The sequence below is a fragment of the Biomphalaria glabrata genome, chromosome 4 (genome assembly GCF_947242115.1).
Source record: "Biomphalaria glabrata chromosome 4, xgBioGlab47.1, whole genome shotgun sequence".
Taxonomy (NCBI): domain Eukaryota; kingdom Metazoa; phylum Mollusca; class Gastropoda; family Planorbidae; genus Biomphalaria; species Biomphalaria glabrata.
In genome coordinates, this window is record NC_074714.1 from 43,208,716 (window position 1) to 43,235,893 (window position 27,178).

The window sequence follows — 27,178 nt, forward strand, 5'->3', positions numbered from 1 at the left end:
GTCCTCCAGACTCGGATGAAGGTGATGACGTGTTTGACAACTTGCCTTCAAGTGGACTTGCAGCTCATTCGCAAAGCACCCATCGAAGAATAATGCTGAAGCAACTTGTTAGATCAACAGTCTTGATGACTACAGCTATGAAATACAATGCCTTCCTATGTGCTAAGTCGCTGCCATCAGCATCGATCGACAAGAAAGCAAGACAACGACAACGACATCAACGCAACCAAAGAAATATCAAATTGAGGAGGCGGAGAAAGCGACACATGCAGAGTGCAACGTGGATGGCTCTAACAAGATCAAGATACAAACCCACCCCTTCTCCCACTGATAGACCCCCACCTGCATTTATGAAACTCCACAGCCCATGTTGTTAGAAAATAAGCCCACCACTTCTCCCGTTGATAGACCCCCACCTGCACTAATGAAACTCCACAGCCCATGTTGTTAGAAAGATTCTGTCCGGAACCATCAGACCAAAGAAGAAAGCCTTACGAATCAGATGAAAGTGTGAAGCCACTAAAGAATAATCTAAGAACATTCCTCATTAGAATAGGTTTGATGAAGTATAACAGAGGTTTTAGAAGAACGATAATCAAGTCAGAAGCAAGAAGGACAGAACTAGTTTAAGATGCCAGAACTGTGAAGTGAGTAACCATCTGAGATAGAACTGTACAAATAAAACTGTGCGAGAAGATCAACCCAACAGGCATCGTACAAACCCAAAGTCAGTTGCTGTTGTAAGAAGAACATGTGAATATTGCTGTACTGTAATGAACCTGGTCATCTCTGAAGAAGCTCTGGAAAAAGCCCTAACCCATCTGTAAAAAGATGCTTGAAAATGTAAAACTCAGCCAGTGAAGCACGAACTCGTTAGAATGCTGATGAATTTTCTCGACAAGAGTGCCCAATGTCGTCATCTGAAGGTCGATGTTTCCATACCAAGATTGATGAAAACATTTGTGAGGAACTGCTGAAAAATGAGGATTTGGCTCCCATTCTTCTATGGAAAGAAGATGGACAACTGCCAGATTGAAAGAACATCTCTGAGAAGGGGGAAACCACCAAAGCTTCCTACTTGATCGTCGATCGATTTCATCAGTATCGTGATGAAGTAGAATCTGTTCGGGCGAACATATCTAAGAAGGGGGCAGTGTTACAAATGAACAGTGATAGGTAGAGGTCAACGTATGACCCCGGCGAGATGACACAGCAGCTAGTGTTCCCTGGAATCTACATGTACAAACAAAGACAGGATGTGACGTGTCCTCACGTGTTGTTCCAGGGGACGAATAGATCTAAGTAGAGGGACAGTTACTAATGAACAGTGACAGATAAAGGTCACTACGTGTGACCCCGACTTGATGACACTGCAGCGAGTGTTTTCTGGAATCTACGTGTATAAATAAAGACAGGATGTGACGTTTCCTCACGTGTTATTTCGGAGGATACTAGCCGTGTTTGTGCAACTTTGGACAAGCGATTAGGGACTCTATATAAGCCAGAGAGTTAATGTGAAAGTCAGTCGTATGGAGTCGTGAGTGAGCCGTTACAGTCGATACAGACGATGTAAGACGTGTGTGGCTCTGTGGAAGAGAAATGTGTACGACTCGATGCAAGTTAACTAGGGTAGAGTTAACTGGAGTGGACTACTGTCGTTAAAGTCTATACAGCGAACTACAGTGGACTTGAGCCGTTACAGTCGATACAGTCGATGTAAGACGTGTGCGGCTCTGATTCGGTAGACTTGAGTACGACTTGGTTCAGCTTAGGAGACCTGGAGCGACACTGGGAAGAATGTCGTTGGTCTGTTCTGTGGAATACGGCTCGAGGAAAGTTGAGAAGGGATGAATTGCAACGAAGTATAGCTAACTGTAAACTGACAGATATTGTACAGTCTTGTACGCTACATGTTACAGTAACGAATTGTTAGAGTTAATAGTCATTAAAGTTATATGAAACTGAAAGTTGAGTCGTCAAGTTCTTTAAAGTGTTTTTATTTGTGTGCCAACTAATACATCTAGCCAGAAGATTCAGAAATACGTAACAATATAAACAGGTGGAAGTGCGATACATGCAATCCCCTTCGCACCATCGGACAAATCAATACTTTTTCTTTTTGTATTATAGTAAGAAATTACAAAATAAAAAAAATCTGTCACTAATATAATTTATATATGCTATAAAGTAAATTCTTATATCGAGTCGCCCAACCCCTATTCCTTAATGCAAAATGCAATCAACAGCAGAAATTATAAAAAGGAGCGAGAATTAATCGTTTTCATTTTACCGCCCTTGCCCTTTCCAGACAGAGTTTGTGTAATTTGACATGAATTTATCATAACTATTTTAAGAAAGACTTTGCTTTGGAAAAGTTATAATTCAAACGAAATTTTTCAATATAACAGTCACGGTTGAGATGAGTTCAAAAGCCAGATAATCTTTTCCTAGTCGACTTTTTCCAACCTTTACTCTATCTCATATTTTTCTAGTTAAATAAATTTAGGACTATAACTCACAATGTATGCTAGAATTTTATTGAATATTATTAATCGATTTTTTTTTTCCGCGGCGTTCCTCAAAACCTTAATCTAAATATGTGGGGTATCTAATCTTTTCAAAGAACAAATCGGTTTTATTTGCAATGTATTAAGGGACTATAAATTCATATTAGAATATTTTTCTCATTATTCAAAAGGCACTTTATAATAGAATGAATAATGAGCTGTAGGGCACGAGAATGCGTTACTGCAGTGAAGAATGTCAGAAAACGCTTTTAGCGTCGAGACTTCGCCCCGAACCTCAATGATGAATAATAAGCTGTAGATGTCAGGAGAATGCGTTTCTGCAGTGAGAAATGCAAGAAAACGCTTTTGGCGTCGGGGCTTTGCCCCGAACCCCACTGATAAATAATGAGCTGTAGATGTCAGAAGAATGCGTTTCTGCAGAGAAAAATGCAAGAAAACGCTTTTCGGCGTCGGGGCTTCGCCCCGAACCCCACTGAAGAAGCCTACAGCGCTCTCCCAGACCCCCAAGCTTGCAAGAGAAAGACTGTTTTTTTTTCTGTTTTTTTCGCTGAAGATTGATATATATGCTGTACGCACGTTTATGCATAGGGTTAGGGTTTACTGGGCGTTAGGGTTAGGGTTTGGAAAAAAATCGCCCCCCCCCCCACTCCAAAGTTCTGGATCCGCCAGTGGTTTGAATCCCGTATAATTTGTTTTGGAAATAATGTTTCGTACTTGGTGAGATTGTGACAAATTGTCACATGATGTTTGCGGGACATGTTCTCCGACATAATGAATTACACAACCCAAGATTTGCGATGGCAATAATTGTGTGAATTTGTTTTAAAAAGTATTTTTATATTTTTCTTTTTTTTTTTCCTTTTCAAATTCCTTTTGCTTCTTGATGACTTAAAAGTAAATGAAACTTAATGCTGTGAATATCGTGCTTCACATCTAGAGTAAAACGTTTCTGTAATAGTTTGAGATGAAATATATCTTTGTTTGGAGGTCTTGGGAGACATGCAGTAGCGTAAGGTCAAAGTTAATGCTAGTCAAATCAGAACGTGACAAGTAATACACAGAGCCCATATTGCACAAGTACCGGGTCCAAGTGTCGCCTTGTTGATTACGTCATTGAATAGTTAGTGCAGATATAGTCAATGTAATAGTTAGTGCAGATAGAGTCAATGTAATAGTTAGTGCAGATATAGTCAATGAGCTAGTAGACGACAAGTTAAAACATGCACAACAGAACAGACAGAGAAAGGGCAAAAACTATTTGAAATAGTAATTGAGAAATGAAGACAGAAAGCCACCGGGATTATTTCATGTTTTTAACATATAGATATATATTTTAATGTCTCTAAAAACTAGTAATGAAATAATACTCTTTGATCAGGGCGTATTCATTTCTTTAGTTTTGTCGATGGTGCCTTGCATTTTTCTGACTTGGGAAAGGGGGGGGTATAAATTTCCAACGTACGTGCCGCGGGCAGCATCCGAGTAAAATCCATCATGGAGCCCAGCCTCAGCTGTTGCACTATACTGATAGTTTTACATCTAAAGTTAAAATCTTCTTTGGAGTCTGGGAATGATCAAATCCTGATTTAACTCGAATTGAGTTTTATTGCAATGCGCCTGATGCCATTATGAACACCTAGCCCTTGTTACACCTCACCATTGTCAACTCCACAAAAGAGATTCTATCAGCATTATTCTTTTCTTAATACATACTAGAAACCGGATATTCAAAAAAGATATTTATGGATTTTTTTTCTTTCTTTTGTTATTCTTTATCTGAAGCAAGCGGTGAAGCCAAATACAAGTAATCAAACACAAAACACATGAACTGTGATTGAACTCACAATATTTTACTGGATACTTTTTAAACTTTAGTTTCCCTGGCGAAATCAACACAGACAGTAGAGATCAATAGTGAAGAATCAATAGTGTTAAGACAAACCAGACTTTTGTTCTCTTTGTTTACTGGCGTTCAAATCAACACAAATCCCCCCCCCCCCCCCAGTCTTAAGTGAAGACTGTCAACACTGCAATGTTGGAACGGAGCCCAAACAAAACAAAAAAGAATGCAAACTAGATCTAGATCGAGACAATTTTAACGATAGCCTCGTTTTGGTTGTAACATAATTACACACTCGCCCTTCTGTATCCCCTCAGCAGGGTCTGTAATTAGGGTGAGTTTGTTTAGGCAAGCTCCAGTAATACAGAACGCTTCATTCGGTTTCTTTAAAACAAAAAATGGTGGGATAAGTATTGACAAGATTTAATGCTCTAAGGCTGCGTACTGAGACCGAGTCTCTTGGAAGAATCTAGCAATGTTGGTCAGGGTTTTCAATCCGTACACTCTTCTAATCTCTTTGAGGGAAATGCATAATTTTGTTGATATGCTAATAATAGTTCACCTTTTTAAAGTTTAGATTTGTTTATTTAAATAGAACATAATAGCACTTTCTATATTCTCCGCAATGTTTGACACGACAAACCTAAATAATATTTAAAAAAAAAAAAAAAGATATTATGAAGCCAAACTAGTTGATCTTATAGGATTTTAAAATATTGCTAATATCTTTATTGGTGTAGACCAGTTATAGCATCATAGCGTATTGTGAAAGCTGCAGGCATGACATTGCGACAAACAAAAACAATTGGTAAAAATATTTCTAATTGCATAGATGTATTGTTGTTAGTTTAGATATATAACAGATTTAATGACATGACGGATCGAAACTAATTAATACAACTACGCTTAATATAAGCTTTGTTGTTTTTTTGTTAAGTATTTATTATAAGGTATGAAGAAAATTAAGGAATGCTAGACTTATGATATGTGAAAATATTAATAGCCTACATTCAGGGTGATTCGAGAAACAAAAGTATACCTATAATGCCATCTATATCTGTCGCAGTACTTTGTTGATACCTTTGATTTCATTTAACGTTCTATAAAGTGCTTAGCAACATTCTTATCTTATCTTATATAATACAGACGTTACTTCAAAAAAGAAGATGATTACGTCGTACGCGTCATGCATTTAGTCATGCATATTAACCAATGACTTAAATTCAGCCAAGTCACTGGTTTTCCTGGCTAGCTCAGGCAACCCATTCCATGCTCTAATAGCACTAGGGAAGAAGGAGTATTTGTACAAATTTGTCCTAGCATATGGGACGAGGAATGTGCCTTTATCTTTGTGTCCTTCAGAGTATTTTTATTAAATTTTGTTTTTGTATTTGAAGATTATGGTTCAGTGTTTTATGTATGATTGCTACTTTACTTTTGAGCCTTCTGTCCTGAAGGCTTTCTAAATTTAGTGATTTTACTAAATGTGTTACTCTAGTCAAATGTGAATATTCGTTTGTTATGAATCTCACTGCTCTATTTTGTGTCTGTTCCAGTTTCTTAATGTTTTCTTGAGTTGAGGATGCGTATTCTATTATTGGCCTAACCAAGGTTAAATAACATTTTCAGAATTGTGAAATGTATCACTTCGTGCGTGTGTGTGTGGGGGGGGAGGGTTCTGCGTCAATGTTAACGTAGTGGCTTTTTAAATGCATTAATAAAACAAAAAGACGAAAGACCTGAATTTAAACTAGAAGACTCAAGCCAACACTGTGGTTACACTGCCTTAGTGGATCGCTTATGAAAATAGAAGGTTCTTTAGTAATCTATTGTTACCTTGTAACTTTAAAAGCAGCGACCTTAAAAGTTAAAAGGGGGGGGGGGGCAGGGTTAATTCAACTTATACCTCCACACCTGTCAAGATATTTCTTTCACTAGCTCTATACCAAACAAAATAATTAATTACCAATAGTTATTTAGGATGCGCTAATTGGTTATTTTTGTTCTTATTCTTGTTTATTCAGGTAAAAGAGTTAATTGTGCGAAGTTTCAGCTCGATCCGAGATTGGGTGTGGGAGAAATAACGTGCACACATTTTGTTCCAGACAGAGTGAGTTGATGTAAGCTTGGTAGAAACAATGCAGATACAAAACTGAGTCCAGGGTTCGATACTACTACGTTTTAGTAATGACAACACCATCACAACAACGAGTCTCTCTGTTTAGTAAACAAACTGTTCTGTTTACATTGGACTGCCCATCAGAGATGTCCAGAATATTACGTTACTTCCCTCCCCCCCCAACCCCGCTAAAAAACAAAAAATTACGTTACAGAATAGAGAAAGGGGAAAGGGTGCGGTGAGGTTGGGAGATAAAAACTGAGTTACACTGAAGGGAGATGTAGCAGATACCGAAAGTACACATCGCTGGCGTAACCTCACAGTGCGTAGGCTGACAGGGGCGTTGACGGTCGAGAGATAGGTTTGAATCTGCTGAGCCATAACCTAGATACCATAAAATACTATCACCTACCGTAGCTAGTTTGGTAATGATAGAAGAACCATAACATAGACACACACCGATACAGATACACACAAAGGCACATATATATACAATATATACACACACAAACTCACGACACACTCCTGTATGCACACGTAAAACAACTACATATAAATCAAACAAACACACACACGCGGACATGAAGATACACATGTGTGCTATCAAACTCACCTACACACTCACCCACACACTCTCAAAAGTACACTCTTGTTATTCAATCTTGTTTATATGTACATGCTTACTCAAACTTCTTTGAAATCGAGTTCAGTCAGGTAGAATTAAACAGAAAACATACCTTGCTTTATGTATTGACTTTTTAAACCTTTTTTCTGTGAACTTTATTCCATTTTGTTTTATCTTTTTCATTACATTGAATGCAGGGATATGCTAAACAAGTCTAACTTCAAAATAAATTATCATAAGGAATCTGACATTGTATAATGGATTCCTTCACATTGTTGAACCAGAGAAAACAAGAAGGCAGACAGTTTGGCAAAGCTAGGAACGCTTCTAGACCCACCAGAAGAGTCGCTAACATGTGAGAGTGCAAAAGCTAGGATTTTTGAAAGGAACAAGTCCAAATGGTACGAAAGCTGGGACAATTGTAGGACGACACGGGAAGCCTGGAAGGTTCTCAAACTCAGGCCAACAGTGCCGTAAATTTTAGCTACAGCAAAGAGAAAGGTTCAAAAATCACATTAGGAGTGAGTCAATGGGGTCAACTTACTTATACTGGATTCAGCGTCTTCTTTAATAGAATATGATGTTTGTTATGGAAATCATAGGACGTGTGGACTGGAAGACCATAAGAGATGTGGGGAATGCCCTCAAATAAGACGTTAAAAATCTTTTTGCCAAAAATAAAATAATAATAAATAAACACCTGATGATACCAAGCGTTTAACATTCTTGACTTCTTTCGTAGAAGTTTCACGAGAAAATATTTATAAATGCCAATAGCTCAAATATCCTGAAACTACCGTCTCAAATGAAATGAACGTGTTGGCAGCATTGCTCAGAACACGTATACACTTTAGAAGCTGGAGATGGTTCTTCATTTAGAGACCTCAGCACAGTGCTATTTGATGTACTTGCATTCGTCTGCATTTAGGTTTCTATTTCTTATAGTTTCTACAGTATGGAGAGACTAATTTGAAACGAAAATACAGAAAAGGGTAAAGTCGACGTGATGTCATAGGCCTAGCTAATGCGAGCAAATTATACATTTGGAAGCACACAACTAGATAAACAATTCGTTCTGATGGTCCGTCTGACCTTAGTCACGAGATTATCGGGACACAAGAAAAAAAAAAATAAACACATTTTTTTGAGTAACAGAATTAGAATAAATGTAGCGTTAGAAAGCATGGGAAGATAGTATTAAACCAGGCCCGACTTTAAAGCAGGGCAGTTGGGGCTTCAGCCTCTGGGGCTCCACTAAAATGATTTTAAACTTCACTCACGGTCTTACTCTTCACAAACTAAAAAACATACAAAATATAACAAAAATTTATAAAAATTGCCTATGAAATAATTGTAACTTTTTTTTTAAAGTACTAAATTACACAAGTACAATATTTCTTTTTTTCTAGAATATGTTTGCCATGAGATATCTGTATGTTAATTCATAAGTGTTAAAACGTGGATTTTTATTAAAGCTTTCAAAAAAATGTAGGGGTCTCCACAAAAAAATGTAGGGGTCTCCACAAAAAAATGTAGGGGTCTCCACAAAAAAAATGTAGGGGTCTCCACAAAAAAATGTAGGGGTCTCCAAAAAAAAAATCTGCACCGAGGCCTCCACATACTCAAATCCGGCCTTGTATGAAACAAAATAAAAAGAAGAAGAAATTAACTGGCTGGTTGCCGTGTCACAAATGTAAAAACCTAATTAAGGTAAAAAAAAAAAAACTTTTATTAAACATGTAAACCATAAGATTAGTGAACATACAATGCGGAAGCTACTTCGTATATTTTCATGTTGTTATAAACTTCACATGTTTTAACGCTTTTAATTGCAAAGATTATTTACTTTTTATTGCTTTATGTAATGGGATCTTGATCACTAGTGGAAGAAACTTTGATTAAAAATTAAGTTAATTTTGGAACTTTAAATATATCTGTTTTCCTGCTAGCTATGGTGGCCTATTTAGTATTTTTAGACATTGACACACTTTCACGTATTGATAACCAAGTAATTCTCAGTTGGTTTAACCCTATGGGAGTAATGAGTCATTGGGCTTTTGCTTCAAAATGGTTTAGATATATTTATTACGCAACTGAAAACATCAAAAAAGGAAAATTTTTAAAAAGTTTTTTCTGACACCTTCCACCTGCTAGCTACAGCCAATCAAGGGCTGGTGAAATATAAACATCAAGTTCACATATGTTTATATCCTATGGTGCTGTAGGGTTGACCCTGTACACACACACTCTTTCTCCTTCAAACAAAATTAAGTCCTTATCTTCTTACTGTGTGAGGTCTCCAATACACACGTACTTTGTCTAAGAACAATTTATTGTTTCATTAATGATCGTAGAATTAGTGTATGATTGTGTGCATGTGTAGGCCTATATTTGTGTAAGCGTGTGTTTTTTTTTTCTGAAACAGTTGTAGAACTATAATCATTCTAAATTACAGTAATGACAAAAACAGTACGTTAAACTGTCACAGTTTCTCATTAAATCTCTAGATCTAGATCTATGTCTAAACTTGACATAACCAAACAATCGTTCCAATCCATTTGTTTCATTTCTTAAAATCAATATTAAAATTAATAGATTTACATGTATGGTATGGTCATACAGATATCATTTCGTAGCATTTAATTCACACATCTATCATCTATCTCCATACATGCAAGCTGATAAACTCATGCTAGTTACCTTGAAAGATATAATGAGTCAACTAAGATATGGATCTTAAGATAAATGCAACGTGAATGCAATAATGTACTTAGACCTGGATCTATATGCTTTGAAATAATCTTATAATGTAAAAGTAAGCTCGCTATACTATCTATTTAGTTCGCAAGTAAATTCACTACATTAACATTTAGAGGAAACTAAACCGAATTAGCATTTAAAGAAAATGTCACTATACATGCATTAATATTCAAAGATATATTCTTTCTACTTACATTTAAAGGTAAATTCGCTATGCTCACTCTGGTCCACGGCTAACACAACTACAAGATGGTCCTTGTTTTTAGCCATTGTCTACCAGATGTTGTCCAGATATATTTAAAAATTGGCACACACAAAATAACCAGCAACTTGAAAACACAGATAAAACACAGATAATTTAGCTCAATCTATCGAAATGTTTTCTTCTATTTTGACGTCCTGTAGAGAGTGCGCTAAAAGATTTTCTAAATTAAAAAACTAATCCGTATGAAACCTGTACAAACTCAGTAGACACAAAACTAAAAAAAAACAAGTCCTTGAAGTCAAACAGATAAAAAAAAGTCTTTAATTTTAGATAGATCTAGATCTACAGTGAATTAAATACGAACTTATAAACAGTAGATGTCAATTCTCAGTTCATTAGGTTTTGATATCACTTCGACGAGCTCGACCAGAAAGTAGTGCCTCTTAGCACATCCGATTGGTTTCAACCGGTGGTTTTGTCCTCGGGTCGATGCATGATTGTCTATTTAGTCGCGGTGAAATGAAGACGCGAGACAGTAAAGCGATTAACATTCGAACATACTCCTGTCGATATCTCAACCTATAAGTGGGGGAGCGTGGCGGGGGGGGGGATCCCTTCCCGCACACCCACCCCGCCTCTTGTCGCGCCCCCTCTGGTGCCGCCCGCCTCTGAGCGGGACGTCGAGGAGATAAATTAACGATTTATTTACTGTTCACGCCAGCCAAATTAGCGGCGAGGCTTCTGCTAGTCGTTTTATTGTCGTCTGCTAGACTCTGCACTACCTCCACCCCCATCCCCCATTTATCTTCCGCCTCTCTACTCTCTCAAAGGTTCTAAAAATATGTTAACCTTAAAACATCAATAATGAGCCATCTGCTAGAATCTAAAAAAATCTAGATTTATATATTCATATTTTATGATTTCTAATTTAAAAATAACATAAAGACCAAGACAAATCACTCAATAAAAAAAAACTAATACAAAAAGTAGCACATATGGGTAATTGAACTGAGAAGGGCAACTTCCGACAAAGTTAATCCGCGATTTTTCTTCTTGGACAACAGTAGCCTACTTTTACCTTACCTTACCTATCCCTGAGTCTGTTGGACCGTTGGAGCACCAAGCAAGACTCGTCGACCGTCTTTCTCCATTCCTTCCTGTCTTTTGCCTTGTTTAGAACCTCTTTTAATGGAAGGCCCGTCCGTCATTTTATGTTGTCCTCCCATCGCTTTCTCTGTCTGCCTCTTTTTCTTTTTCCTGGTACTGTTGCCTGAAGGAAGGTCTTTGCGAGCCCAGAAGATCTTGTAATATGGCCATAGATTTTGAGCTTGCGTTTTTTTACTATAGTTAGCAGGTCATCAGGTCATCTTGGGGGTCCATTTTTTTTTACAAACTCAATAGCTTTAAACTAAATAAGATCCTAAATACTTTCTATGGCGCGACAATACAAAATCTGCTAACATACGAAATAACTTGTTGGCAAGGTAACGCTTCATCAGAAGTACGTCAGGTCGTCGCGAAGTGGGCGACTGCTGTCAATCAAAACAAGATCAGACCAGTACAAAAACTCGTTGTACGAACTCGGTCAGACTATATCAATGCCACTCGTTGATCAGGAAACATGAAAAGCACCAAGATGCCTGTGTGTTGTCTCTGAATGAACTTTTTATGTTGTGTCTGTTGTATTTATGTAAATGTTTCTGTTGTGTTGTCTTTATATGAGAAAAGAGTCCTCACAATCACAACAAATTTCCGTAAGGATCAATAAAGCAGTCTTAGTCTTAGTCTTAGTCTTAGTGTTAGTCTTAGTCTTAGTCTTAGTCTTAGTCTTAGTCTTAGTCTTAGTCTTAGTCTTAGTCTTAGTCTTAGTCTTAAACCTGTCTCTAATATCTTGGTTGGTGATGCGGTCTTTGAACGTAATACCTAGGATCCCTGTAGCATGTTATGACATGATTAGGAAGTAGTTAGGAATTAGTTATTTGTTTCGGGAATAGGGTAAAGTTTTAATTAGCGACAAGTGACGTGACAGATCTTTAAAAAAGAAGAACGCTCAAAACGACGCTAGAAGGAGGACGCTTATTGTAAAGTAGTAGACTTGAGTACGACATTATTGACATCGGACGATTCCCTGTTGAGTATTAAACATATTGTTAGAACAACATATAAGCGTCGACTACATATTTGATTGTTTCGGCCTTTCGCCGGTGTTACTGAAGTGTTGAATTCAGCGTTACCTACAGTCAGATCTACACTAGACAGATTGTCAAGAATCAACACCGCGCAGAGGTCTTAACAACGTGGCGACCCCAGACTCGGAGCTCACTGGCAGCAACATTCAGAAGGATAGAAGCCCTCTGTTAGGAGGAGGCAGAAGTTAACGTCATCGGCCTAGTCTGCAGCTAGACCCTGATTATACAGCCACGTCGGCGAAGGAAAGCCAGTGAGATCCTGGACTCGTAGACCTAGGAGGTAACGAAATATTGATCTAGATCTACATTTGTAATTTGTAAACGCCCATACGTTGGGGCAGCGTATTGAAGCCTGTAGTTCGGTATCGAGAAGGCTACAGTTGCTGAAGGGAAGAAAAACGTCCTGTCGAAGCCGTACTGAAGAGATATCGCCTGCCCGGCATCGAGAGAACGAACGTGAAGGTCACCTCTGCAAGGCCAAGATCGACCGTTGAGGTCACGCCAGAGAACTTGTGACGTAGGAACCATCTTACTGCCTACGGCACTTAAGTACAGTAGTGCTAATTTGATCTACGTCTCGGCTGAATCTGTGCTACACGTTAGATAGCCAGATAGCCGGTATTTTAGCACTGGACTTTTGACTTTGTCGCTGGGTCAACTGTTGGACCGTTCCAGTTTCACTTTGGACAGACGACCACCTGGAACCACCGTACCAGCCTTGGAACCAGCAACCGGAACCAGACTCTACGTCACCGACGAACCGGAGCCAGACGACAGATCACCGTGAACCAGAACCAGACGCCGTACCACCGAAGAACCGGAGCCGTTGCAGACCAGTACCGAAGGACCTTGGAGAGCCGAAACGTTCGCTGTCCTTATCTCACCGCTAGGGAAGACATCGCCGTGAGCCTTGCCGCCGGGACAGACATTAGCGTAGGAAGAGTGGACCCGAGACTGACTGTGGAGTTATCGCCGCTTCTTAGACAGATAAGTCAAGTGTTATTTAACTACTTTCTCCTTATATTACTTAGAGTCTGTAGGGAAGTGACCACTCGCTAGATTATCACTACCAGGTTAAATCGTGGTGGATTGGGGATATCCTTAAAATTAGGTGTAATCTAGCAAGAGGTCCAGATATACGTTTAGCTGTTAATTCGTCCTGTATGTGAATGTGAATCATTTAGTTAATCATTTTTAGTAACGTCATGTATTAATTGTTTGTAATACTCCCGTCTTAAGTCTTACTGTCAGACGAAAGTCTCATTCATTAGAACTAGAGCTATAGTTTGGTGTTTATCGTATTTAGGTTTAATTTCATAGTTTATTGGTATGAGTAAGTTATATACACTCCTGGCAGTGAAAGCAGGTAAGAAGTAACTAAGATCTAGCGTAATCTAGACTAGATCTGGGGAACAATCGAGGTGAAGCCTGATTGCCCATTTGTAATTTTAGTATTTGTAAATAGACAGGTTGGTCTATTTACCGGCGACTCGTGTTGAGTAACACATAGTCGGTGGAGTGTGCGTGTGTCGCACATCGTATTCAGTCGGGTCAGGGTGTAGCCTACACGCCTACACACTGGTACCAAGGATACTAAGTGTATCTTGGAAAGTACAGAAGTTATTATAAGTCGGAGTTGGTAGTCTAGACTCCAAGGGTAGAGTGACGAATTTAATTCATTTGAATTAAGAGATATCAGGAAGCCGCGGAGCGAGGGTACGCTCAAAAGATAATTTGATTTATAGAACATAGGTAATAGAAGCTATTAGGCTTTTGTGGAAGACAATTTAAATAAAAAGCGAGGTAAAGTAACAAATAAGTAATATGGCAACTGCTCCAGGTTACGACCTGGAAGAATTTAGGAAAAAGCTAATTCATGAAGCTAAGACAGAACTGGAACTACGCGGCAAAGAACTGGCCGCCTATGTGCAGCAGATGGTGGCGGCAGAAACAGACCGCAGAGAGCGGGAACGAGTCAGAGAAGCTGAAAGAGCCAGAGAAAAAGAAAAAGAAGAGGCAGACCGCAGAGAGCGGGAACGAGGCAGAGAAGCTGAGAGAGCCAGAGAAAAAGAAAAAGAAGAGGCAGACCGTGTAGAACGGGAAAAGGTTAGAGAGGCGGAACGGGTAGAGAGGGAGAAGAAAGAAGAGGCGGACAGAAAAGTGAGAATTCAAGTAGAACAGATGAGGATAGAGGCTGGTGTAAGTGTGCCCACCGAAGGAAACAGCAACAATAGTGCCAACATAGAAAGCCATAGTAGCGCCGCATGGATGAAGAAGAAAATCCAACCTTTTGCGGAAGACAAGGACGACATCGGCGACTATCTGAAACGCTTTGAAATTAAACTTGCAAAGTTTAATGTCCAGGAGAAGGAGTGGTCCGAAATCTTGTTGGACTTCGTACATGGGAAAGCCCTCACGATTTGCCAAAACCACGACCACTCCATGCAAAACAGCTATCAGGCGCTAAAGAAGGAACTGCTAAACGCATACGGGCACAACGCGGCAACATTCCGAAAGAAGTATTATGAAAACACCCCATCCAGCCAAGTTGATCCACAAACAACTATCAACGCAGAGAAAGACTTCTTCACTAAATGGCTCGCATTCGAGAATGTAGAGAACACCTACGAGGGGTTGAAGAACTTCATTCTGATTGATAACTTTATCAATAAGTGCGACCCTCAGCTACAGTCCTTTGTAAAAGAAAGAAACCCGAAGGTAATTGAAGACTTGGTAGAAATTATTAGGATCTTTAAGAATGCTTACCCAAACAACCCACTTTCAGTTAGCGACCATAAAAAAGTCATTGACCTAGTAAATTATGTAAAGAGAAATGATGTTAGTGATAGGGATTATGGTAGGAGAAATGATAGGTCCAGGGAACGTGGAAACAATGGTCGGGATAGTTATGAAGGCTTAAATGATAGACCTTGGGAAAATGAAAACAAGGGCAGGAAAAGTTATGATAGGAGAATAGATAGACCTAAAGCGGGTGATAGAAACCTTAGGGATGTTACATGTTTTAACTGTCAGGAAAAGGGACACATGGCATACCAGTGTAAGAAACATAGAGGGAATGGAGCTGGCAATAGAAATGCACAGGGTAATAGTGGCACTAGTGATAGGAGAGGTGATCGAGAAAACCGTAGACAAGAGAGGGATAATCGGCCACCAGATAGGGTTAATTTTGTAAGGAGCATCCAAGACAGGGATCGTGATAGTGGACATAGTGAACCAGATGAAGAAATTAATTACGTTGATTGTGGGGAAGATAGATTTAAACTATATCCAGGCATGATAAATAATAAACAGGTAAATGTGATCCGGGACACAGCTAGCAGTACACTCGCGGTTCGAGGGGGATTAGTGAAATCTAAGGATTATTTAGGATAAACCAAATCAGTCAGGTTGGCAGACGGCGCAGTTAAGAGATTCGAAGCGTGCAAAGTGTTCCTTCGATCTCCATTATACACAGGGTATTGCGAAGGGGTAGCCATGCCGAGGTTATCTAGAGATGTTTTACTTGGAAATGTAGCAGGTGTCAGAGCCGCTTCTGACAAACAGGTTAGAAGTTGGAAAAGCAGGTATGGCAACATGAAGCGAAATAAACCTAGAAATGACAGAATTTGTTTTAACTGCCATAAACATGGGCACATCGCTAAAGACTGTTGGAGTAGGGCAGAACAGTCTAAACAGAAGATTGCGAGTTCGGATAGGAGGCACAGGTCTGTGTCCGACAGTGATGGTAGAAGAGATGACTATGGTAGCGGTAATCGCAAGTCATACAGAGGTAGAAGGCCACAAGCGGGCTATAGTGGTGTAAGAAGAGATGTTAACTCCAGTTGGAGAGAACAAATGTATGAGTCGTGTAGATAGCCTGTGAAACATAGCACTATGAGACTGTAGTGTGTAAATAAGATGGATTTTATTTAATTGCTTATTCTTAATTAATTGACTTAACTAGTTGTCATAACTAGATGGGTATTAGGTTGTTTAATGTATCTTTGAATAGTATATTTATGTTATAATATACATGTAATTTGGTTATCATTAGATTGACTCATGTTAATTATGTAATTTCGGGTAGTATGTATGCATTGCATGTATGTGTGTATGAATAGAAAGGGCATTTATAAGGCGACGATGTAGTTACATCAAGGAAAAGTAAGTTTTATAATTTATTCTTTGTATTTGAGCATTATCATACATCAGTCAAGAGTTAGGTCGTGTGGGGACAAGTAAGTGGAGAGAGGAAATAAAATACACTTGTAGATGCCCGAAAGAACGTTAGGTGTATAGTGGGAGAACGAGCATTGATAAATGTCAATTTGTCATATTAGGTAAATTGTCTGTCCTGACGTGTGAGGGAAAGCGGTGTAACCTCCGGAACGTGATGTGATGAAGTATAGATAGACACACCTATAGTGTCAGCGCAAACGAACTATGTCTGCGGTCACCTATGACACATCACATTGGACAGTATCAGTTAGTGACACTTGAGGGAAATATGTGTTCAGAGGAACTTGATTGTGGACACAGAAAGAGAAGTTGAAATCGCAATCAAGACTCAAGTTGTGTTGTCTTTTATGTTTCCCTACATTTTGGCCCTTGCACATTGTAAGACTAAGACAGTAGATTAAAAAATTGACAGGCAATTTTTTTTAGCGGGAGGGGGAGGAGTTGTTATGACATGATTAGGAAGTAGTTAGGAATTAGTTATTTGTTTCGGGAATAGGGTAAAGTTTTAATTAGCGACAAGTGACGTGACAGATCTTTAAAAAAGAAGAACGCTCAAAACGACGCTAGAAGGAGGACGCTTATTGTAAAGTAGTAGACTTGAGTACGACATTATTGACATCGGACGATTCCCTGTTGAGTATTAAACATATTGTTAGAACAACATATAAGCGTCGACTACATATTTGATTGTTTCGGCCTTTCGCCGGTGTTACTGAAGTGTTGAATTCAGCGTTACCTACAGTCAGATCTACACTAGACAGATTGTCAAGAATCAACACCGCGCAGAGGTCTTAACAAGCATCTTAATTCCATTGCTAGGATCCATCTCTCTAGCTGTGCAATCAGCGTCCAAGACCCACAAGCATATAAAAATGTGGCCATGACCAGGGAGCGCATCAGTCTGATTTTGGCGCCGAGGGCTAAGCCTTTGTCTTTCCATATTATTTTAAGTTTTGAAAGGGCTGCTGTGGACTGTGTTATTCGGGCCAATAGTTCGGGTTTCGTTCCCTCATCTGAGACAATAGCTCCGAGGTATTTGAAGCTGTTAACTCTAGTTAGCTTTTCACCTCCAATACTGAAGCCTCTTTTAAAGCCCTGTTGGCTATTGGTCATATTTTTTTTTTGGCATTTATTTGCATACCATATGCTGCGGAAGTTTTGTCAATGCGCATCACCAGGTGAGCTAGTTCTTCTGTCCCTGCTAGGCCATTAATGTCATCTGTGACCCTTCATAACCCTCGAGAGCATCTTCCATTAGTTGCTATTTGGGCCAATAGTTCGGGTTTCGAACTTGAGGTTTTTCGCGAATAGCGGTCGTTAGGTTGCGAACCTGTCAAAAGCCGTTCTTAGTGAGTACCTAGAACGTACAATGAGTCATTGTGTGAAATTTGATGCGGATAAGTTCGACAGTTTAAGAGATCTCATGATCAATGAATATGTCAATGAGTGGTATGTTCACGTATATAGTAGATTATTGACATCTTGAAGTACTTTTCAAATATTTTATTATAGATACATTGATAGTGTATGTTTGGTACATTGGAACACTCTCAAGGTTCAGTATTTTGTTCTAATAGTAAGTTTGTATGCCATGACAAGAATGATACAGATACGTAACGGGTGTAACGTAGACATAAACAGAAACACCTACGCGCATAGAAACATTTCACTGTAAGCACCAATGTGTGTAGAACTGCACACAGTTAGGAACGTATCCTTCCCCCAACTCCCCAGCCCTCGCTACGTCCTCCATCCCAATTCCCTTCCCATTGTTCATTTTGTTGATTCCGCAATTCAGGAAATCAAAACAAAAACTCGTTCGTCTGGAATCAAAAAGAACAATTGTCTGAGCTGAATCCGTGGCATCGTTTGTGAGTGAATGTGAGCCATCCTCAGAGGTTTAATAGCTCACGAGCTTGGTGCAATTAGTGCCACTGGCCACAGAGTTTGAGTTCAAATTAGCCGGCAAATGGGGAGAACTATAATTGAATTAATTTCAAATTTTTTTAGTTTGTTTTAGAGATTTTGGGAATAGGAGTGTAAATAGCAGTTTTATTTGAAGAGATCTTGCTTCTGTGAAACTAATTGAGCTGACGCATGTCTCTATTAGTTGGGTTGAACGAATTGTAAAATTGTCGATAGTTCTACAATGTACAAAACTAGAACCAAAGTTCGCACATAAAATTTCACCACAATGTAGAGATAGAGGTGTACAATGATTGTACTATTCCGATCGAATACATTGGATTATGCAGATTCTACTTGGTTCCAAATCTAGCAAACAACCATAATTTTCAAACAAAACCAAATAGAATTCTCAGAAAGACTTATTTCCTACTCTTATGCTACGACAGATTGTCGGACAGATTCACACAAGCGCTTCTCCTTTCCTAAGGCCATTAAAGAATTGAATGGGTTGCCTGAATCAGCCAGAAAAACCAACGTCTTAGCAAATTTTAAGTTGCTGATTAATATGCATGACTAGATTGACACATGAAATGTGTATACATTAATTATCTTATTTTGTTATGTAAAGTCTGTAATAAATAAGATAAGATAATTACCCTTAATATTGTGTTTAGATATTTTCATTTTTGTATTCCTTCAAAAAGAACAGACTACGTTGGGCAGGTCACCTTGAAAGAATGTCAGACAACAGAGGGGCGAAAATCGTATACAGGCAAAAACCAAAAGGCAGGCGACTCAAAGGCAGACTCCGAATGCGATGGATAGATGACGTGGAAGCAGATCTGAAGCAGCTTGGGGTTAGGGCGTGGAGACGAAAGGCCCAGGAGAGATCTGAATGGAAGGATGTGTTAATGCAGGCCAGAGCCCTCCATGGGCTGTAGCGCCACTGGGATGGATGGATTCCTTCAATCTATAGGTATCAGTCTATGTACACGTTCCACCAATATACGGATCACGTGACTTTCTCAGATACCCATGTGATGCATATGTGTTATAAAGGTCTGTGGCAAAATTGTGCAGGGTTAAAGAAAGGTGTGCAAATGATGAAATTTGATTCGATAAGAGAAATATGGCATTATTGGTAAGATTAATTGCATAATTAAACATTTTACAACTATTTGTGACAGTGATTGTGTGAGTGTTTGTGTGAGTGTGTAAGGGTGTGTGAGCGTGTGTAAGAGTGTGTAGACGCATGCGAACGAGTCAGAAATGCGTGAACCTTACTGCACGACCATGACACTTGTTTGCATTAATGAACTCCCTTTGTTTATGAGGGTTCATGTGGGGCTGTGTGTCGGTGCGTGTAAAGGCTTATATTGGTGTGTGTGTGTGTGTGTTGGCTAAAGCTCGTGAGTGCCTAGCTTGCGAGACTACCTCGTGTGAGAGCTGCATAACAACAGCTATTGATCACAGCGAACGAGATAGCGTGACAGATGCCATGCAGACGTTGGTGAATTTCTCACAATAAAACTGCCATCAGATAAATTGCAAGGGGGCACCATTGAAACAAGGAGATGACAGCAGCATTCTAAAACAAAACACCGGGCGGATTCAGTTCAGCTGTTAAAGACCCAACCACTGCGTCTATTTTCCCCAACCGAAGTTGCTGTTATGCCATTTTTCTTGGGTATTTTATAAAATCTCTGTTCCAAGTGTGTGACTAACTGTTTGTGTGTGTGTGTGTAACTGTGTGTGAGCATTTTATAAAATCTTTGTTCCAGGTGTGCGGTTAACTGTGTGTGTGTAACTGTGTGTGAGCATTTTATAAAATCTTTGTTCCAGGTGTGTGGGTAACTGTTTTTGTGTGTGCAACTGTGTGTGAACAGTTCTAATTGTGTTTAGCAGATTCCAAGAAAATTAGGTTGGAAGTTGTGGTTTCAAGACTGCTATTTTCACAATACATTTATTCAAGTGTATTCAGATGCGTATTTATGAGAAAAAGTTGCACCCGTGGCAAGGTACATTATTGGCGCCCCTCCATAAACATCACATAGAAACATAGGCTGCGTGAGGGTGACGCCGGGACATCGTGCCCCCCTTGCACCCCCCACGCACTACGCCTCTGAGTGTATTGTCTCCTAATTGAAGGACTAAAAGATGAGCTATAAATTGACAATAGTGATTTTGCTACATTTTTTTTTGTGTGAAGAGTTTCTGGTCGAGCAAATGACACTCTTAACATCTCTGACACTTTGTTAAAGCGAGTTGAAAGAATGTTCCATATGGAAGGGTTACATCTTATTATTTCGTAGTTATAGTTTACTGGCCTACTTGAACGAATTGGGGTGATTGGTTGACATGACGACATCTCAGGTTCGAGTGAGCTGTTTGAAGATCTAGAATGCGGCTCGTGCAGCATCGATTAGTCACGTGCACGCCGTAGACCTACTTCCTGTGACAAGAGCAAGTTTGAAGTGGTCAATTATGATATCCTATTGTTACACAGGCGGAACAAAGTCAATGTCTTAGAGGAAGGGGAACAGGATATTGACTGATATAGTCTTTTATAGCTTTAGTAGACTGCACATGTAAAAACATGTTTTACAGTGCGCTACCTCTTGACCACCTAGCCAACGATCGACTTCTGTCTTTTTAATTATATTTAATATATTCATTTCATCTGTGCCAGCTCAATTCTAAAAAAAAAAGGAGATTTCCAGAGCTTTTGGAAAATCAGGAGTATATAAGTTAAAATGGTTTACTTTAATAATCTACACCTAATGACTTAGCGCGGAGCCTATGAAAGTGCAGTGCGGGGCCCACTGCGATTGCATAGATTGCAGTGGTCTAAGGCCGGCCCTGGGCGTGACACCTGTTTTATCAAATAAATTACAACGATTAATTTTAATTTAATGATTCAGTCCGAATAAGTCACTGGTCCGATAAAGTTGTGGTCCAATTAATCGTATTTCTTTTCATTTGTAAGTCTACCAGTTGCGTTGTCACATTTCACTGTCACAACGAAGGCCACACATGGAGTCAGTTCTTTCTGTCACATTTCTCTCAATTCATTCTTTGATGTTCATTGCACGCATTTATTTTGTGGAAGTGGTCACCAGATCCCTTGAGGAACCCCAACAGAGCGTTAGACTGTGAAGTAGCATGTGAAGTATGGATTGAGAGAGTGGAGTTCAGTGAAGCATCATACACCCTAGAGTCAACATTTCATAACTTTTCATTTTCCTACTTTTTTCTTGCAGTGTTTTCTTCCTGCATTTTTAATGAATTTGTTGCTGTCTTTTTGTTGCTACTTTTTTGTAACTGCTTTTTTGGTGCTATTGCTTCTTTATGTTGCTGCTTTTTTTGTCGCTGCTTTTTTAAATGTTTGCTTTTATGTTGCTGTTTTTTTTAATTCTGCGTTTACGATGCTACTTAATATGCATTTGTGTCTTTATTGCTACTTTTTCCTAATGTAGAAGCCTTTGACGAGTAATTTAATAATCTAGTCAAAACTAAACACTTAGTGAGTAAAAGAAATAACATGAGAATACAAGTTAGAAAAAAACATGACTGATACGCCATTGGCAGTGATCCTTTGAAGGTCAAAAGACCTCGTCACTTGCTGAGTACAGCCACGCCCATTTCAAACTTCTTTTTTTATTGAGCAACAGAGACAAGGTCGATTCGAAAATGTCACATCGCGTTTGTCTTGTAATTTAGTTGGTTTTTATGAAGAGACTTTATAGTTATCATTAAATCTACACGTGCGCATGTGAGTGTGTGTGCCTTTGAACACAGCGTCGAAGATGATTTAATTTTTTTTTTGTTACATAAATAGGGTATTTAAATATAATAGTATGTTCTTAGATGTATTGTAAAGTATGTTTGATTATGATTTTTTTTTTAAACAGGAATGTTATATGCTTGGTAGAACACTGATGTGAGTGACCCAGGCATTTATTTCCAGTGGTATAGGCATTTATTTCCAGTGGTATAGGCATTTATTTCCAGTGGTATAGGCATTTATTTCCAGTGGTATAGGCATTTATTTCCAGTGGTATAGGCATTTATTTCCAGTGGTATAGGCATTTATTTCCAGTGGTATAGGCATTTTAAAAAAGCCATTCAATATGACACCTGCGATGAATATTACCATGCATCATGTCTACATATGAATACACCTGTGTAATATGCCTTAGGCAACAAAGACGCATCATGGCACTGGGTACCGTGTGGGTTACCTCAGTTTACATCAGGCCTCTTGATTCCTTTGATGCGGACACTTCTAACCCATACAACATCCTAAACACCATACCAAACCAAACTAACTTTTAGCAATACAAAACACTCTTATAGCAGAAGAAATTACTATAACAATAAAAACAACACAAGACACAGATATTTTACAAAGAGAATTGGATGAATTACAGAAATGGGAATCAAATTGGAGCATGTCTTTCCACCCAGAAAAATGTCATTTGTTAAGAGTAACAAAAAAACTAAAACAAATTAATTCCACTTATCTTATTCATGGCAAACCAGTAACACAGACTAAAAACGCAAAATACCTAGGTGTTATAATAAATGAAAAACTGTCATGGAATTCACATATTGATGAAACTATAAAAAAATCAAACAAAGCAATAGGGTTTATTAAAAGAAATTTCTATAAATCAAATAAGAACATAAAACTAAAATGTTATTTAACCTTGGTTAGGCCAATAATAGAATATGCACCCTCTGTTTGGGACCCCTCAACTCAAGAAAACATTAAGAAACTGGAACAGACACAAAATAGAGCAGTGAGATTCATAACAAACGAATATTCACATTTGACTAGAGTAACACCTTTAGTAATATCACTAAATTTAGAAAGCCTTCAGGACAGAAGACTCAAAAATAAAGTAGCAATTATACATAAAACACAGAACCATAATCTTCAAATACAAAAACAAAATTTAATAAAATACTCTGAAAGACACAAAGATAATGGCACATCCCTCGTCCAATATGCTAGGACAAATTTGTACAAATACTCCTTCTTCCCTAGTGCTATTAGAGCATAGAATGGGTTGCCTGAGCTAGCCAGGAAAGCCAGTGACTTGGCAGAATTTAAGTCATTGGTTAATAGGCATGACTAAATGCATGACGCTTAGGACGTAATCATCTTCTTTTTTGAAGTAACGTCTGTATTATATAAGATAAGAAGATAAGATTTCCAGTGGTATAGGCATTTATTTCCAGTGGTATAGGCAGATGGATGCATCTAGCCCAACTAACAACACTGGTTATTAAGGCAAGAACTCCGTTTTTAAAACTATATATACCATTTATACCATTTACAAGTTATTTCCCTTATTCGATATCAAACAAAATAGTTAATTATAATTAATTAATAACTAATTGAGTATTTTTCTTTACTGATTCATGTTTTGTCAAGTGAAATAAATAACTGTTTAAAGTATCAACCTCATCGGAGAATACGTGAGGGAGAAATAGCGTTAACAATTATTTGAGGTGATTAAACCCAAGAAATTTAGCCATATATGTGAATACTGAAGTATTAGTTTCCCTTGTTGCTATTAAACAGAATACTTAATTTCCAATAATTAATTGTCTAATTGGTTATTTGTTTATTGATTAATGTCTTGTCTATGTCAATGAATAATTGTGCGAAGTTTCAAATTGATCCGAGAATGGGTGTGGGAGAAATTATGCTCACACACCTTTTACAAGACAGACAGACAGAGCGAGTTGATACAAACTTTGTAATATAAAGAAATAAACGCCTATTTCATAAGAATGGTCTTGCCTAAGCCGTCCCGCTTAAGGTTGCATGGGGTTTTACAAAGGTTTCAGGTTGATTACCACAAGATTGGGCTCAAACAAATAGTTGCCTCTTGGATGGAAACTTGAACAGATACAGGTCCAGCGGTAGTACAAAGTCGATAGAGCTCATTACACATTCTCTTTATCACCGATTTGATCATCTTGTTGGCCTGCAATTGATCGCAAGAACATTCTAATCTAAAGGCAAACCAATACAAGGATTAGTTTCTCTCTGTCTCTAAATCAAACGCATCTAATTCTTTCTTTTGTTAATTCTGTTTGATTTTCTTTCTCTTTTCTCTCTGACTTCGACCCATTGATATGTTTTCTTTCCATTTCAATCTCAGTCACTTTTGTTTTTCTCTCTATCTCTATTTGGTCCCTTTCCAGTTTCTTTTTCTGCCTATAGTTCTGTCTATATTTCTGTCTATATCTATGTCATTTTCTGTCTCTGTCTAATTATTTCTTTCTTTATTTCATTCTGTTTGTCTCTGTCTTTCTTTCTGTCTATATTTTTGTCTCTCTGAATATACTTCTGTCGTCATGTGTCTCTGCTTATATTTCTGTCATTATTTCTGTCTGTTTCTTTCAGTCTAGAATTCTGATTCTCTGTATCTCTTTCTATCTGTACATGTCTCTATTTATATACATCTTGATAGTTCAACCCACTTTCTATTTAAAAAAAATTATTTCCAATTTTTCTTCAAATAAAACAAAACGTTTGTGATTGTTTATTTCTTATTGATTGTTAACTATAAAACATTTTTCTTTCAGACAATTCTGTTCCCCTTTGCTCTAAATTACAATTAAATCCTCACTTTCTTCCCTTGGCTTACAATGGTTTATATGATAATTATTAGTATAACAATGATAAATAACATAAACATCCGGTATGAGGTTATAGTTTTACTTTCAGCTCCTAAACTCAAGTCAATGTTTGGTCTTTTGTCTTGCTTCATCCTTTTGTTTTCCCTGGCACAGATGGCTAACGATTGGACGAAGGGAAATTCAGTACCAACTAAATTTGACTATACGCTTAAAATGAGCACGCACACAGATAGTATGCGCAAACACATACACACAGCATATCAATCAATGGGAAGCGTTGACGTGTTCAAATAATGTGCTTCCAGTGAAATTATCAAGGGTAAAGGTTAAAGGTCACGTTTTACCCGATACCACTCAGATAGCTCTGTTACTTACAATATGCCTACAAAGCACTTTCTTGTCTCTTTATCAGCTAAATTGTGACATTTCTTTTATTCATTCTGGTGTAGAGTTCTCTTGAGTTTAGCTTGCATTGGTGAAGTTGTCGTTAACTATATGAAAAACCGGATCGTGACTCAATGATCATAACAACAATTAACTAAACACAAAGAAAATAATAATTAATTATAAAACTAAAAGTAAAATGTGAGTTAAAACGACAAAAAAAAAAAAAGTTTCATTTTCTAGCAGCCACTCTAAAGAGAATTAGCCTCCATTAGTTCTGTGTTGTCTATCTGTTCCTCTGACTGTCGGTCCGTCCTGTTTAGAACGCGAAAAATAAAAAAAATAATATTGAAAATCCGATGTAGTGATATTTTTGATCTACGAAAGTTCTCATTCAACGGATACCTTTTTTAAAAAAAAAAAATTGATGTTTAAAATTACCTAAGTGAACAGTGTGTTCGTAAATACGCACTATTTTTACAACTATCTACTATAAATGGTAACGTAAAAAAAATGTGGAGAGAATATGAATAATGGTAGTGTCATTTCTGTATGTCCTTAAAACACATATGCAGTTTTTGTTTATTTCTGTAGCGTATGTTACAAACAAAATACTTGTGTTATTGATTGAAATGTTTTATGTGATGTATGCTACGTACAGTTCAAATAAATTATTTTTCTTTGTTTTAAAAGAGACAAAAATTTCATCTAGTAAATATATAAGAGGAATATACTTTTAATCAGCTTTCAATAAGCAATACTTTCGTTAAATAAGGTATAATGTATTCATATCATGCTCACTTCAACATGCAACCAAATGGAAGGCTTCTTAATTGAGGCATTGAAAGATAGATTGGCCCTTGACAAATCACTTCAACATGCAACCAAATGGAAGGCTTCTTAATTGAGGCATTGAAAGATGGCCCTTGACAAATCACTTCAACATGCAACCAAATGGAAGGCTTCTTAATTGAGGCATTGAAAGATAGATTGGCCCTTGACAAATCACTTCAACATGCAACCAAATGGAAGGCTTCTTAATTGAGGCATTGAAAGATAGATTGGCCCTTGACAAATCACTTCAATATGCAACCAAATGGAAGGCTTCTTAATGGAGGCCTTGAAAGATAGATTGGCCCTTGACAAATCACTTCAATATGCAACCAAATGGAAGGCTTCTTAATTGAGGCATTAAAAGATAGATTGGCCCTTGACAAAACTATCATCTAGAAGTTACTAGATAATCATTCAATAACTTCAGTTACGCCACGTTCATATTGAACAATGTCTTCAATGCTCATTTTATTGAATACACGTGATTATAAACAATTAAATAATAAAAACATTAATTAATCTCCGCATCATATTGTATCATGTTATCTATCGGCCTGATTATGCCCTGATACCATTATGTACATGCAGACACTTATAAAACTTACGCATCTTTTCTTTATTGTATTGGTTGAAATAGATTTGTGGTTGTTGATAGTATGTAGGCAACACCTTATTCTATTCATTTTGAAAATATTGAAACCTGCCTTTTTATCTGCTTGAGTGGACCACTTCGGGTGCCTATTCTTAGTTTGTGTTTTCTTTATTTAAAATCCTATTCGAAAGGTTTCAAGTTCCAATCCAGGCTTTGACATTTTGAGCATGTTTTGTTATAAGTTTATACTTATATTTCTAAAAAAAAACCAAAAAAATAAAAACAGGATTACAAATGA

At 37.9% G+C, this 27,178-nt stretch overlaps 2 protein-coding genes across 4 annotated transcripts in view; one reads left to right on the forward strand and one right to left on the reverse strand.

The window, feature by feature from the left end:
• Window positions 1-10,805, reverse strand: part of LOC106073989 (universal stress protein YxiE-like) — a 61,037-nt gene extending 50,232 nt beyond the window's left edge. The window contains exons 1-2 of one of the 3 annotated variants that reach the window (XM_056027206.1): window positions 10,442-10,801; window positions 10,067-10,297 (exon numbers count right to left, since the gene is read on the reverse strand). In XM_056027206.1, coding sequence (XP_055883181.1) covers window positions 10,067-10,142 — 76 coding nt within the window. In that variant the 5' untranslated portion in view covers window positions 10,143-10,297; window positions 10,442-10,801. Of the gene's footprint in view, window positions 1-10,066 lie in introns of all 3 variants that reach the window. The other 2 variants (XM_056027207.1, XM_056027205.1) reach the window with 2 other exon arrangements.
• A 1,218-nt stretch (window positions 10,806-12,023) lies between these two features.
• On the forward strand, window positions 12,024-17,296 carry LOC129926028 (caldesmon-like). Its single transcript, XM_056027850.1, has 2 exons — window positions 12,024-15,850; window positions 15,992-17,296. Exon 1 carries the CDS (start codon window positions 14,091-14,093, stop codon window positions 15,657-15,659), a length of 1,569 nt encoding a protein of 522 aa, XP_055883825.1. The 5' UTR covers window positions 12,024-14,090; the 3' UTR covers window positions 15,660-15,850; window positions 15,992-17,296.
• The last annotated feature ends 9,882 nt before the right edge of the window (window positions 17,297-27,178 follow it).

Bases quoted from the DNA above. Each gene is read 5' to 3' on its own strand.
- LOC129926028 (XM_056027850.1), top strand. From the start codon at position 14,091: ATGGCAACTGCTCCAGGTTACGACCTGGAAGAATTTAGGAAAAAGCTA.